At 39.6% G+C, this 14,823-nt stretch overlaps 1 protein-coding gene across 18 annotated transcripts in view; it reads right to left on the minus strand.

The window, feature by feature from the left end:
• MPDZ (multiple PDZ domain crumbs cell polarity complex component) overlaps positions 1-14,457 on the minus strand; it is a 105,149-nt gene extending 90,692 nt beyond the window's left edge. For 5 of the 18 annotated variants that reach the window (XM_068666168.1, XM_068666170.1, XM_068666165.1 and 2 more), the window contains exons 1-3: positions 14,226-14,454; positions 6,046-6,120; positions 5,266-5,432 (exon numbers count right to left, since the gene is read on the minus strand). In XM_068666168.1, the coding sequence (XP_068522269.1) occupies positions 5,266-5,432; positions 6,046-6,061 (183 nt within the window). In that variant the 5' untranslated portion in view covers positions 6,062-6,120; positions 14,226-14,454. Of the gene's footprint in view, positions 1-5,265; positions 5,433-6,045; positions 6,121-10,451; positions 10,762-14,225 lie in introns of those variants that run through there. The other 13 variants (XM_068666174.1, XM_068666173.1, XM_068666169.1 and 10 more) reach the window with 5 other exon arrangements.
• Positions 14,458-14,823: the final 366 nt, after the last annotated feature.

Genomic DNA, 14,823 nt, shown 5'->3' on the forward strand with positions numbered 1-14,823 from the left:
TTTGCATGACGGTTAATGTATCACTGAAAAGAAGAGCTGCACACTATATAAAACACTGAAAGTTAAAAAGCACCTCCAATTAATATCAGTTTAAATAAAGCTTTGAAAAGTTCATCTCAAACCTTCAGTAATACTATGATTAAAGAATACCTACAATGCAGTATCAAACACTACCTCTTCTCTAACAATTGAAAGTAACACTTCATTTTAAACATTTTCTTTTTAAATAAACAGTTACACGTTCAATAGAGGATGTGCTTAACATGGGAAACATACCTCACATAATGTGGCTTCTGCTTCTGGCTTGTGATGAGAAGTCTAAGAAAATCTACCAAACTGTTAACAGAATGAACTTCTGCATACGTGTGTGTGTAAAAAAACTTGTATTTAAGAATTTGTCTACCTTTCTCTCCTGAAACACACCCACGCATACTTTAAAATAATTTCTATTTGAAAATGACATTTACAATGACCCTAAAGGTAGAATATTAGAATTCCCACACAAACTAAGAACGGGAACATCATGATTCCTTGGTTTTCCTTTCTTCACTCCACTTCTTCAAATACAGGCTTACAGCATGTAAAAATTCAGAAGAACTGGTGTATGTCATTGTTAATCACAGAAGTATATGTCATTTCTGGGGGTGCGATAAGTCACAAGTAGAAATCTTAGGAAGATAATGCTCTTGTAGTTTCAAGAAATAGTTTCCATAGCATATGAGTTGTAATACTTTGCAATAATAAAAGCACTATAATTGCTATAAAGGAACTTCTCAATACAATGTGTTTATTTAAGTAATGTATGAAAGAATGTTGCTTTGTTTTATAATTTGGCTTATGGTAATTGTCCTTGATTGGCCTCTTTCTTACTTTACACAACATCAACAACATATGGACATAATTTGGCATAAGAGGAAAAGAAAATTCACAAATACCATTGAGCATGATAAAACCTACACTACAGTTGTGCAGATAGATGCTAAATGCAGTCAGACAGCACTTATATTTGGTTGTTCAAAATGTCTTTAATAAACAAAAAAAAGTAATGTCTGTAAGCATATCAGCATTTAAAGCAATGCAATAATCACTGCTAGGTCTCAGCTGTCAAAAGAACAAATTCCTGGTGTATCTACTTTTTAAAGTTACCAGCCTCAGAGACCACACGCAACATAAGGCGTGTTTCAACCAGTATGAAAGTGTGCTGTGTAGCAAATGGGGCAGTAGGAGCAACAGTGGTAACAGAAATGGTGAAGCACAAGTCAGCCGCACAGTAGGCCTGCATGGGAGGTCACAGGCAAGGATCAGCTGCCAGGCTCCATGCAGGAGCCTCCCTGCCTGCTCCAAATTCCTCTCCAAAGGAGAAGGCAGCATGCACAAAAACACTGTGAGGGCAGCACCGAAATCTCCTCCCAAGTCTCCTCTGGAACAAGCAGCAGCTATTCATAAGGCACCCTGCTCCCTGGTAATGCTTCAAAGCAATTCTGGTAAATGCTCCTTCACCTCCCTGAGAAAGGGCTCCATCCTCAGGAGGTACGGAGCAGATACCAAATTAGCTTTTCATATGAGTGTATGAACTACTTTGTTTCAAATAACAGAACAAATGGCACAGTTGTAGGAAGGAGCTCAGAATAATAACTAGAAATCCTTGTATGCTGTGCAAATCACAGCGCTAAGCGACCATTCACAGGCACTATGAAAGATGCAGTTTCTCCATCTTGCTCCTTCCCTAAATTTGTCTTGCAGTGCTGGGCACCCAGCTATCACACGCAAATTAGTAGGTGGCTGCACTGCAGGCAGAATTTTTCCTTTACTGCATTGTGTATAAAAAACTATGACTGAGCTCACAAAGAAAAAAAAAATCTGAGGAATGTAGCCTAGCCAAGGAAAGGATTTTTTGTTCTGGTAAAACACTGAGCTGAGTGAAGGAGGGAGGTGGAAGAGAGGCAGAGTAGGTAAGTGAGAGGCAGAAAGGAATAGAAGAGCTTTAGAGGTGCCATAGAAGGGCTGCCAGTGCTGTCTGGGTGTTTTCTTTAATACATTTTATACGCTAAAGAAAATATTCTTAAGAGACCTGGAAAGTTCAAAACATCACAGTCTGTTTTTCTTTTCTGTCACTCCTTTATCTGCAAACAAGATTGCTCTTCACAATCAGAAAGCAAGCATTCACCATGGAATAAGGATACTAAGAGGGAGAAAGAAAATAAAAAGTGTTTGCTTCAGCACTCCTCAACTCAAGGGACTGGTGAAGTCAGGATAACAATTCTCAACAAAACATTCCTTCAGTGTTCCTAGACTCGAGTTCTTAACTCTGCAATGACAGATCTGCAGCATAAACAAAAATTGGTTGCTTATCTAAGAAAAAAACAATCTTTAGAGCACCTATCAATAGGCACCAAAGCTTCATATTTGCTGACTTCGGGACTGTGCCTCATCAATATCCATCTGAAGCAACATACTGTTCATTCCACACAACTCCACTAAACACAAATACAAACTCAAGAGGTTCTCGTTAAGCACACAACAACAATAGAAGAGGATCAGTTTCAATTAATATGCAGAAGCTTTAAGAAAATGGGACAGCAAATCTGAAACACCTGCTTGTATGTTGACACTCTTTTTCAGATCACTGGGTGCTCAAGAGATCACTTTTCTGTCAAAAAAAAAAAACAAAAACAGAAACAAAAACAAAACACGGGAAGCCTAATATTTTAGACCATAAAAAGGTGAGAACACTCACAGGAATGCATAAAGTACTTGTATGCTAAAACCGTGTATTTACATCTTAAATCTTGATAGAACATGACTGATGTTTACAAGATTTGCCAGGACATTTTCAAGACTCACTACACAAACAGAAGATGGTCTCACAATCAACCCCGCACCTTCCAGATACCGTGCCACAAGACAGAAATATATCCTACCCTAAGAAATTTTTGGGCCACTACAGGCCCGCGAGTACGTCTCACTTAGTGATCTACTTCTACTGGGATTCTTGCAACAAATCCATTTAATTTAGAAAGTAAATTGCCATCATTGCTCCTATGCTCCCATCCTCTCCTCCAAGCCAATACTTCACTGACAGATGGCCTTCTCCTGAGAATTTTGCAGTAGTCTTCTAGCTCTTCAAAAACTCATCAACTAATTAGAAACACATTAACAATTTAACAGACTGTCACACTTTACCTTGAGAAGACTGAGATCACGTTTCAACTTCAGGACAGCTTATTGTGCAGGATCAAGAGAATTTAACCATCTTAGGCTGCAGTGGGTAGACTGCTACAACTAGCTCAGCACTACTTGACAAGTTTCAAAGATAGCTGACTGCAAGTGCTTGGGAAACGATGTGTCTCCATCCTCTGTCCCGCACTGCTCAGCCAAAAAGCCTGGTCAATACTCACATGCCTTGCAGTTTTCACCAACTAATAATTTAAGAGTTCCAAGAGCACAGTGCCTTTCCAGCCATCAAAATAAATAAATAAATAAAACTATAGGGCGGCCTTGAACAAATTTGTGGCTTTGAAAATGCCAAGAAATCAAGAAATTTAATTTTCTAACTTGACTGCCTATTACACTTATTCTTCCCCTTGTTTCAATATTATTTATTTAAATAATTATATTATTAATTAAATAATATTAAATAATTAATTATTTAAATGAATTATTTAAATAAAGCAAAGAAGAAACAGACTATCTCATGTTATACTGCAAAGAAGAAATGATTATGTAGAGAAAATATAGGATACCTTCTAAGAGGTGACCCAAATCCACACATGGGAACTCACATTTGCATGTGCAGGCATTCGTATGAGTGCGTATTAAAAAAATCACATACATGTACAAGTGTTTCCCCTGTCAGCTAGATTGGGTACCACGTATATATTGCGCTATATGCACGGAACACTGAAGCTACTGCACAGATAGACCTGCGAGGTTGGGGCTGCTGGTGAAACTATTATTTGATTTTTTTTAAAAAAATGCTCATCTGAAATAACCTATGGACTATCAGTTGCATCTCACTTAGATGACTGTATTTAGAAACAGAAGCAACCTTCAACTTCAAACCTAATGACTAGAAGTAAAAATTTCATCTGCCTTTTAAGCAAATTCCCTCTAATGTTTCAGGCACACCTTGTTTTTGGACTGTATGTTTCCACTGTCATCACCACGTAAGTATCCATGTATTTTTATGTATCACTTTCCAAATAACAGAGTGAACAAATCGTCAGAGCAGCTTTCCTCCTATATTTTTTAATCACTCCAATATTATCAAATCAGCACATACCAAAAATGCAAAATTCAAAAAACACTGCCACATGTGGCACAATAGGCACCACTCTAACGTATTTCTTGATTATGTAAAATAGCATCAAGATGATATACAAGAAACAGCAAAGGGCCAGACTCTGCCCTTCTACCATGCAGTTGTATGAGCCTCTGGAAGACAAGGACTCTTCACCAGCTACAGCCTGGCCAGAGACCAGATGCAGCTACATATTGATGATATGGTCAAAACACAGGGGCTGCTTACTCCTACTTCAGCATTTCTGCATACTAGTCACACAGTCACCCATCTTGCAGAATTCAACAGGAAAAAACTATTTGCAGAGCTAGATATGTAGTTTAGTTACTGAACTACATTTTATATTTAAGTTTTTATTTCCATGTCATCAGAGCAAGATGACAATAATAAATAAATTCAATAAAAATAAGATGCCCCTTTTCTCTTCCTCACCAAAGGAAGGCATAAAAGTAATACTTTTACTTAAACTCCTGAGCAAGGAGAAAGGAGGCAGAAACTCTCACTTTTTCTTAATCTCTTACTCCAATGTCAAGAAAAATATATCTTCATCTCTTTATGAAGCCAACATTTCCACAGCTTCACTTATATATTCTCATTTTAGCAGGATAAGATATAAGGAATCAATAGAAGGTTCATAGGAAAGAAAAAAAAAAAAGTGAGACCACAAACAAAACATACTGCTTCCTTTTGAAGGACAAACAGAAAGCTGTACATTAACTTACTACCCAGTACCACTATTTCCCTACAGTGCACATCGTATCTTACAAGTACGTACATAAAAAGTGCATGCATACACTACGGGCCACGATAAAACCCAGAAAAGTCACTTGGTATATCCTCCTCCATTCTCTGAAGCTTTGGATCAGACCTTTAATTTAATGATTTCACTACACAACATGCAAAGAGATACACTTATTTTTGCACCTTCAATTTTTCTCTTATGTCTGGGTGGTTGCTTTTCCTACCTGATCTCTCAGCTGTTGAACAGAAGTCTGAAGGTTGAGAATTTGATTAAAAAGAGGACTCTGCAGCACCGATTTTAATAAGCTCAGTTTTTCCTCATTTGCAATGTCACCTCGATCGCGTAGCTTTGCCTGTAAGCGCTCTACGGCCTGGAGAGCCCGATGCGTATCTGTAGAGATAATTCACTCCAAGTCAGTGTAAATTTAGGAACAGACACATAGGAAGCACACAATGGATTTTAATAAATCCCTCTTCTGTTCAAACTACAGAGGACTTCAGTGGTTCAGTTCTGAACAAAAAAAAACATCCCAAACACATCTTAATGAATCAGGAAGTCAGAGGCAGAGCACAAGACAGAGAGCAAAGAAAATTACACTTCTTTCCACTATAAACTGGGTTGCAAAAGTGAAAGAGCCTTTATTAAAATTCATTTACAAGAACTGTACATAAGTGTACATAACTGTACAGGCAACTGTAAATAAGAAGTGACACAAATATCTCTAAAAGGAAACATTTGTCTTTTCCATACGAACTTCTAAAATTCTACTACAGACTAAAACAAAACAAGTTGAAAAAGATAAATACACTAAACAAATGATGTGTTTTCCTATGGTAAAAAAATTATATATGTATAATTATATGGGCAAGGTTTTTTTGTTTGTTTGTTTTTTACAAAACCTACCTCAGCTGTATAGAATATATGGAGTATATACCAACATCCTACATCTATTAAGCACACTTAATTTAGCTAAAAAATACAGTGATACAAATAAAAAGATTACCAATTGTTTCCAACATTTTTTCAGCTTCTCAGCTTCTACTCCAGTATGGTAAGTGGTAGTAAATACAGTATTTTCCTGCAAAATATCAGACAAGGAAAACAGTCACATTTATAGACTATTAAGTACTGAGTTCTGAAGGAGAAGAAAAGTTTGACTTCTGAAAGCAATATATAACCTCCCAAAATAACAACCCACAAAAACTACATCTCCTTGAATAATTAGAATAACCTCATAGGTGACCACATTCTGAGTCACTTTACAGCTTAAAACCTTCCTGAAAATTGCTTTTAGGAATATACTTTGTAATATTTTTACATTTCCATATCAAAGGCTCTGTCTGTATACAGCTCCACAACATCTCCTGAATTGCTCTAATCAGAAGCTATGAATCACAGCTGTCACTGACACTTTACAGCATTTCACTGCTTTCCTTTTCAGTGATTCATAAAAGCATTACCCCTGGGTTCAGTTTTCAAGCCCTATGTTGACAATTTCAGTTGCATGAGTTGCAGCTTACCTTTTAAAGTCACCTTTAAAAAGAAAAGTCACTGAAGCCATGACATGTTAATGCTATCCAGGCCTGTCACACTACAACCTCCACTATTAACATACACTGGTATTAAAAGTCATATATGAATGACAGCCAATTTTTGCAAACATAAAGTTTCCAGGCAGGAAGCTCTGTCCTGGGAAGAATAAATTTCTGAAACTGGTCTGGTTTTGGGGGGTTGGTGGGTTTTCGTTAGGGTTTTTGCTTTGTTTTGTTTTTTAATAGCATGTCTTACGTTGTTCAGAAATTTGTAATGTTGGATTAGTGGTAGAGTCCCTCCATGCATCCACAACAATGATGGAGATGGGTAACTAAAGGGAAGTGAGGAGTTCAAACTTCATTGCAGATACATGAAATCAGCTGTGCCTATTATCCTCCAAAACAGTACCTTCGTTTTCTTGAGAATAGGAAAGCAGTTTAAGACAATATCCCAATTTCAGTCTGGTAAGCAAATCACCACACAGAGAACAGTGATCAGTAACCACTCAGGAAAAGTGACTTTTTCTTCATACATAAAAAGGAAAATCAGGAAAGGGTGATACTGACAGATCTCTGGGGGTGAGAGCCTAACTAAAATTCAAGAGCAGAAATAGAACTTGTAGAAGCTGAGCAGGATAAGCATGAGTCAATCCTCACAATAACAGCGAGAAAAAAGTTTTCAACACAGATTCAGTTAGAAGGACCACAAACCAAGACAAATATTTTGACATGCACATATCATTTGCAGGTTGTATAGAAAACTCAATTCAAGTGGATTTATAATGGTTTCAGGTTCCCTTGCCAAGACTTCCCTAGTTTCAATATGCCTGAAACCTCGTATCAGTTTATTTGTGTCTGAATTTACTAATACATTGCCTACTAATTTACTAATACATTGCCTACTAATTTACTAATACATTGCATTACTAATACATTACATACTAAAACACTGATCATCATTTTTAGGACAATATACTACTTATAGAGAGGCATGAAATTCAAGCCTTCGTGAATGTTTTCTCACTTAACAAGGTAATCCCAGCACATGACTACCAGATCTGAAAACAAAACCAAAGAATATCTTACGTTTTCACCTTGTAACCCTTCAAAATCAAGACCAAAAAAAATGTCTATTTCACATGGGATAAGTCTATTTAAAAATCAAGAAAGAAGCTGGATTCCCCAAACTTTAAGCACTGATAGCTTTAAGATTAAAAAAACAACTATCGCATCCTCTATTCAGAGCCCCTATTTACAAACAGAGCCATTTATGTCCTGTTTATGTCCTTCTCTCAGTGGCAATGCCAACTAAAGCAGATTTTCCCTGTTTCACCATTCCAGCTCTTTCTGTACAACTGCTCATGCACCTGTGTTGTGGATGCAGAGAACTGCATCAAAAAAAAAAAAAAGATGAAATTACTTCTGTCACATCTGTCCCATGACCCTTTTATTATGCTATTGCATGCACATGCACACTGCTATCATACTTTAACTCTAACCTTTTGATGAACTAATCATGAAAATTATAAGCTTACTATTCTGCTTTAGGTCCCTTAGAATCTCAGGAAGAGAAGCAGCTGTAAAGAGCAAACATCTTTTGAGGCTGCAGGATCTTGCTTTACATTATGTTTCAACTTGCCTAAAATATCATTCTTAGTGTGCTGTGAAAAGCATGTTTTACAGGTGACAGAATGGACAAGGTCACCACTGTGTTTGTGCAATCCTAGAATAATGATCTCTGATGATTTGTAATGGAAGCTTTCTCAAAATAGACACTTATTAACAGAAGTCACTAAACAGACTCTAGAGATAGAGATGATCCTATTTAATCTGCAATGAAAAAAAGTGCTTAGCTGTGCTAAGGGCACTCATGATATACTTTATATTTACCTCATGCACTAGAGGTAGGAATACTGCTCCAGAGCTACCTTAATGTCAGCAAATCATTATTTTTTTTTAAACTCACACTTTATTTTATTTCTCCTTAATTCTCCTTATTGTGTGTTTATATTGGCAGAAATTGCCTCCTCAGCCGACCCACTTAATGCCTTTGTTGACTGCAGCACCAAAAGGGATCAAGACTGAAACTGCCGTCAGGATGTTTTCCTTCAGGACACTTCCTCTGACGCAGAAGCAAGGCACTGAGGCGCACCAGTATTTCTGTGTCTCACAGTCCAAGATGACCCCTCTTTGCCCTGTGCACACTCGCAAATGGCGAAAAACCATGTGACCGCGATCCTGCTGTGTCCCATCCACGCTAGCAAGCGGGATTTGTCAGCACCAGCTTAGTGGCACATCAATGTAGCCCAAGTACAAGAGCAGCAAGCACTGCACAGACACCCATAATCACCAACCACCACCCACTGCAGCAGCAACTGCTGGCATTTAAAGCAGCTTGATTCTAGGTATTTCAGTAAAAATGCACTGGAACAAATCTTGTCCAGGGAGAAGTGTGGAGGGAGGGATGCACAGTTTAATTTGTTGAAAGAAGTATATCCATCATTTGCTACAGAGAGTGTTTTTATAATACAATGACAAATTCTAGAGACACATATGAGATATTTATTTCTGATTGTCTTACTTTCCATTCTCCTGGCTGTCTGTATCAGAGGAGTCTGAAGCCCAAACTTACCCTCCTATAAATGACACAAATATTGTTCGTGACTCAAAGAGCTTAGTAGCTTAATTCAAAGTGGCTTTAACGATTTGTGTGTTTCAGAGCAAAAGTTCATTAATCTCTTCACAGTAATAAGAACACTGACTGACTGAATTGCACTTTTTTATTGGATACTTGAAGAAGTACTGCTAAATGAGTAGCAAGTTAATCACACTTCAATGTTTTTAAAAGGCACAGGTATCTGACAGATCCAGCTTAAAAAAAAAAAAAAAAAAAAAAAGACATCTCTCTTCCCTCCCATTTTTTAAGAAAGTAAAAAGCACACACAATTTTAGCCAGGTACACAATGAAAGATATGTAACCTTCTACTAAGCATGCACAGAAGATAAAATATGGTCCCTTCCATATACTCATTAATACACTTGCCCTTCTAAAATTTGAAATCCCCACCTAACACACAAAAAAATATGTGTTATGTACCTCTACACCCTTCAGCTACCCTTCTTCTGTAAGGTATGTTTCTGTTGCCAGAAAAGAGCTGACATGCTGCAGTCTTGATTTCTTAGAACATACTCCTAAAACACTAAAATCCATAGGTATAAGAATTTTAAAAAACAGACATTAAATTTATATTTACCACCTCCTCTTCACTGCAGCTATGCAAACTATTTAGTGAAACAGACAGAAGATTCACCAAAAAAAATTAGTCACTTTTAATTATTACTCTTTCACGATCATGTAGTTTCAACAAGGAAACTTACTCTTTTTCATTGATGTGTACTCCATCTACAATTTCATAAATCCATTTCAGAAAATACCTCAAAAACTAACACTCATAGCACGGGATTAACAAACATGCAGTGACAAAGATAGAAAACATGGTAATAGGCTTTGACTTATAGCTCTTGCATTACTTTAAGTGCTCTCAGGATACAAAGGAAACACCTATCTTGAGAGCGATCTCTAGGCACAAAGTTTGCCTAGGAGCTGCATGAGATTAAAAACCAAATCTGATTCAATTAAATGACATGGTAATCACCACCTATATTCTGTAGCTGCTAAAAAGAGCATTTCAAAACTCCTAATCTAAATTTCAACACCTGGGCTTGAATTTGGCTGAGGTATATATATCCTTCTGTACTTGATCGTTATCCTCTGTCTTTCCTTTCCCCTGCTTTCTGTCACTCAGACAGGCATGTTAGCCCTGCTTGGCACAAGAATGAAAACCAAACCACACAGGAAATGGAAGATACTAATTACCGCTAAACCTTCCGTATTGCCTGCAGTTTAAAGGAGCTCTTCTCTTTCACCCAGCTACTTCTGTCACACTGGCTACTATCCCTGTGGAGAAAATTAAGGTGATGCCTGGACTCCTGGAAGACAAGACTTGTCAATATAAAGGCAGCTGTAACTATCCAAGGTGAACTGAAAGGTCTCGCACTTCCTATTCATTCTTCCACTGTCGTGAAGGGAGCTCACTTTCAAGGACTACAAGCAATATTAGATGGGACTGACCACTGCAGCTTGACAGGTATAGCCTTCATTACTCATAATGAAAGTGATATACATACCTGAGCACGGACTGAGTGGGTGTGGAAATAAATGCAGGAGAGCAGTGACAAACAGGGGAAGAGGGGAAAAAGAAACAAAAAGTAGAAATGAATAGAGATGTGAAAAAAGGCTAGCCCAGTACTCCACTGACAGGTCACCAACACGCAGGTAACAACAACCACCTGTTTCACGAGTCAAGGAACTGCATGCTCAGACTGCATGCTTCTGTATGACAGAAGAGGAACTGATTCAATAAAAGAAAAAGCAATTTGTAAGAACTAAATACAGGTAAAATTAATGTGCTCTCTTCCACAAGGAACAAAGCAGATTTCCACTGACTACCGGGAACGTAACAAGAGAAATGTGAAATTTACATTTAAAAGCTTTATTAATGCAAAAATTGTTCTGAAACATTCAAAGCAGGAAAAAAAAAAAAAAAAGGTGGTTCACAGATAGCATACATTAAGACTATAAGCAGTTTGGTTTGAAAAGTGACGCTCCCTGAAATTTAGCAAAATACTGAATATATCAAAAACACGTAAAAGGGTGATAGTAGAAGCTCTACATGTCAGAGGAAAGTCCTTTGAAAGAGCTAAGGAACGTCTTTTGAACCAACTATGAAAATTAAATTTTGAACACTCAACTGATTTTAGCCTTCTGTATACATCACACTAATGTTTTAAGGAAACTTACAGTGCTTTCACATAAATGCAGAATCTTTTCCTTTCTGTTGAATTAATAATGTTCTGTAACTCAGTAAGAACCTCTACATGAATGTAATATTCATGTTAGTTGATGTACAAGTTACCATTACAACCTGGAACTGGGTCTAAACTACACTTTGTGCTTCTGCCTTCTGCTTAAACTTATGTGATGTAGGATATCCTATACTCAGTAAGAGTACTGAAAAAAAGCAACATAGCAGGGGAACTTTTTTATGGTAAGTAAAGTAATAAATAGATAATCTGTTTACAAATATATATACATTTATTTCAGTAAACAGTTTAAATTGGCATTAATTGAAAACACTTGCTTCAAACACCAGAAGTATAGGATTAGCTTCTGAAACTGAAAAGCAATTTTTAAGAATATGCAGAATATATGTGACATTACATATCCTGAGTCAGTATAAAATCCAGGCATGGTTACTGTTGCCTATTTACTTCTCTAGTATACAGATTTGATTAACATATTCATTAAATTCATTTAAGCTTAATTAAATGCAGTTCCAACAACAGCTGCATTTCTTAACGTATACTGGTCTCTTCACAGAGGTGAAAAAAGTACTCATAAATGAATAAACAAGAAGCATCATTGATGAATTGCCACTAATCTTCAATGAAGAGTTGTCATCTTCCTTTAAAGCTGAAGACACTATAGAACTTCTATTATATTTTGTGAAAATTAAGGGAGAGTAATGCAGGAAGTCATTACATCATGTAACCAGTCTACTGTACAAGGTGATTCAGATGTAAGGACTTGCTCTGAAAACCCTATTAAAAGAAATACTTCGATCTGTCTAGGCCAATTACTTCATAAGCAGCAGCAACAGTACTCCAAAGCAATTTGTGTTTGACAAGAGGGCACTAAACACTCAATGGCACAGTTATGTATTGACTCGCTGTGTATGTCAATGGCAAAACAAAATTGTTCTTACCAATGATGATACACCATACTATCGGCATAGTACTGTTCTGGCTTAAACTGCTTCATCGGGATGCTTCAATAGAAAGCAGATTTTAAAACTTACTTCATACCATCTACGGAACTTTAAATTTTCATATAGGAAACACGGACCAGACAATTTCAAAGGCCTTTATTTTGGTTTTCAAGGCACTGATTAAAATGTTATCAATTAAAACCATTTACAGTGATCTGAGTACCTGCAAAGTTGTATGACATTAATCTCCACAGAATTCACAGACAGTGCCAGACAGAAAATAAAGATCATCTATTAGTATGTAAGTAGTGCAGCTCTTTTTTCCATACTGCCGATAGCGATCTAGCTTTACTAATACACTTTTATGTGACGAGAGGGAAGAACACATCCTGTTCCGGAAGAAAAAAAAATCTTGGTAGCACAAAGGAAGTTAGAAACACTAGCCATAATCAGTAAATGTTGCATGCATGCTCTGTTAATGCAATATAGACATAAAAAAATATATACGTAATCTAAAAATGGATAACAACTTAAAAAAATAAGATGATGTTCTCCACCACTAAAACACTGCTTGTTAATGTCTATGCTGATATGCCCTTAGATATTTTAATTCTGCATTCTTTGTCTTCTAATGTTACATTATTTTCCATTTCCATATAAACATCACAAATATTCTACTTTCCGTTTCACTAGTTTAAACTCTTCCCTCCCAACAAGTTGTTATCTTGGAAAATGCACTGCTGATACGGAAACCGCAAGGCATTACACAACAAACTCCCACAACAGCTGAAGCCAGGCCCTTTAATTTGATCAAGATACAGACAGCTCTGCTTGGGCAAAGGACTCCAGCTATCCTTTCCAGTACTATAGCCAGTAATGATATTTTCTGTTCAACAGCTTACGCTAATAAAGTCTCTTGTGTGTGAAAGGGAGCAAAAATATACAGGGATGAGGCACTGCTTTTAAAGCTGAAAGAGAAAGGGAAAAGGAGAAAATAACACTGCTTAGCCAAGTTATAAATCAAATCCATTAAATGTGGTACAAGTTCAAAGGGTCAGCTTTGTGAGGGTTTGCCTTGTCATTCGTCCCAGTCATTCTTCCCAATAACCCAGGAATGCAGAGGATGCAGGGGAGGGGCACCACACAAGAAACAGACCGTCCCACAAAGCAAACCCTTCTCTTCGCACGACCAGACCCACCAAAAGGCAAAAAAAACAACTCTCAGCCTTGCACCTCTCACCCCACCCCACGGAAAGGACCGTGCTTCACGCAGACCCGGCGGGGCCTCGGAAAGCTCTGGCGGGCTCCAGCTCCGCGCAGCAGCAGATACAGGCACCCTCCATCCCAGCCCCAGGGCTCCGGCTCGGCGACAAGCCGGCCGCTCTGCCCCGTTCTCACTTCCAGAGAGCAGCCAAGTCCCCTCTTCTCCCCCACACCCCCCACCCCCAAGACCCGGCTTCGACCCCCGGCGCCCCCTGGCAGGGGAAAATAAAAAAATAATAATAAAGAAAGAAAGAGATGTGGGAGAGGCACGGGGGCGGCGCGGCTGTTGTTTACATGCGGACTGCCCGCCAGGCCGGCACGGCGCGGCGCGGCCGGGGACCGGGGACAGCAACGGGGACAGCAACAGGCTCAGCCCGGCACGGCCCCGCGGCCTCTCTCCTCCTCCCAGCCGCCCCCCGCAAGCCGGCGAGAGCCGAACCCCCCACGGTCACGCTCCGGGAAATAAATACGTTTCACGGGGCCCCGCACGGCCCCGGCACCACCACGGGTCCCCACAAAGGCGGGCGGCCCGGCCCGGCCCGGCCCGGCGCCCCGCTTACCCGCCCGGCTCCGCTCTCTGCCTTCGCCCTGCCCGCCCCCGAGTAACGGCGCCGGCCGCGCTGCGCCGCGGGGCAGCCGCTGAGGCACGCCCCGGCGGCCTGAAACCTAATCCTGACCGCCGCCCCCGCGGCTCGGCTCGGCTCGGCTCGGGGGGAGCCGGGGGGTCTTCTGCCCGGGGCCCTGCCAAAGGTTTCGCGGCCGTAGGCGAGGCTCCGAAGGGGGCCGGGTGGCTCCGCGCACACCCTTCGCCGGGATGGGACCAAGCGGCTGGGCTTGCCCTCCCCTCTTGTCCCTTTTTATTTTTGTTGTTTGTAAAAAGTGGGCACTCGCCCGCGAGCTTCTCGGGTTGTGTCGTGCGCCGTACCTCCTGCTGCAGGTCAGCCGGGCCCAGCCTCATGCAGGCGCGGAGCAGATCACGCAGCTGCCTACCCCTGCTTGCACCCCAGAGAACCACCATCATCCCCGCTGGGTCAGCAAGATGAGTCTGGGGTTGAGTGGAGGGAAATGGGAAACGTTTGGAAATAAAACATGAAATTAGCCAAAATGCTGAATGAGGTCATAAGGCTAACAAACAGGTGATTTTCCCTCTTTTTCAGC

The sequence above is a fragment of the Anas acuta genome, chromosome Z (assembly GCF_963932015.1).
Source record: "Anas acuta chromosome Z, bAnaAcu1.1, whole genome shotgun sequence".
NCBI lineage: Eukaryota > Metazoa > Chordata > Aves > Anseriformes > Anatidae > Anas > Anas acuta.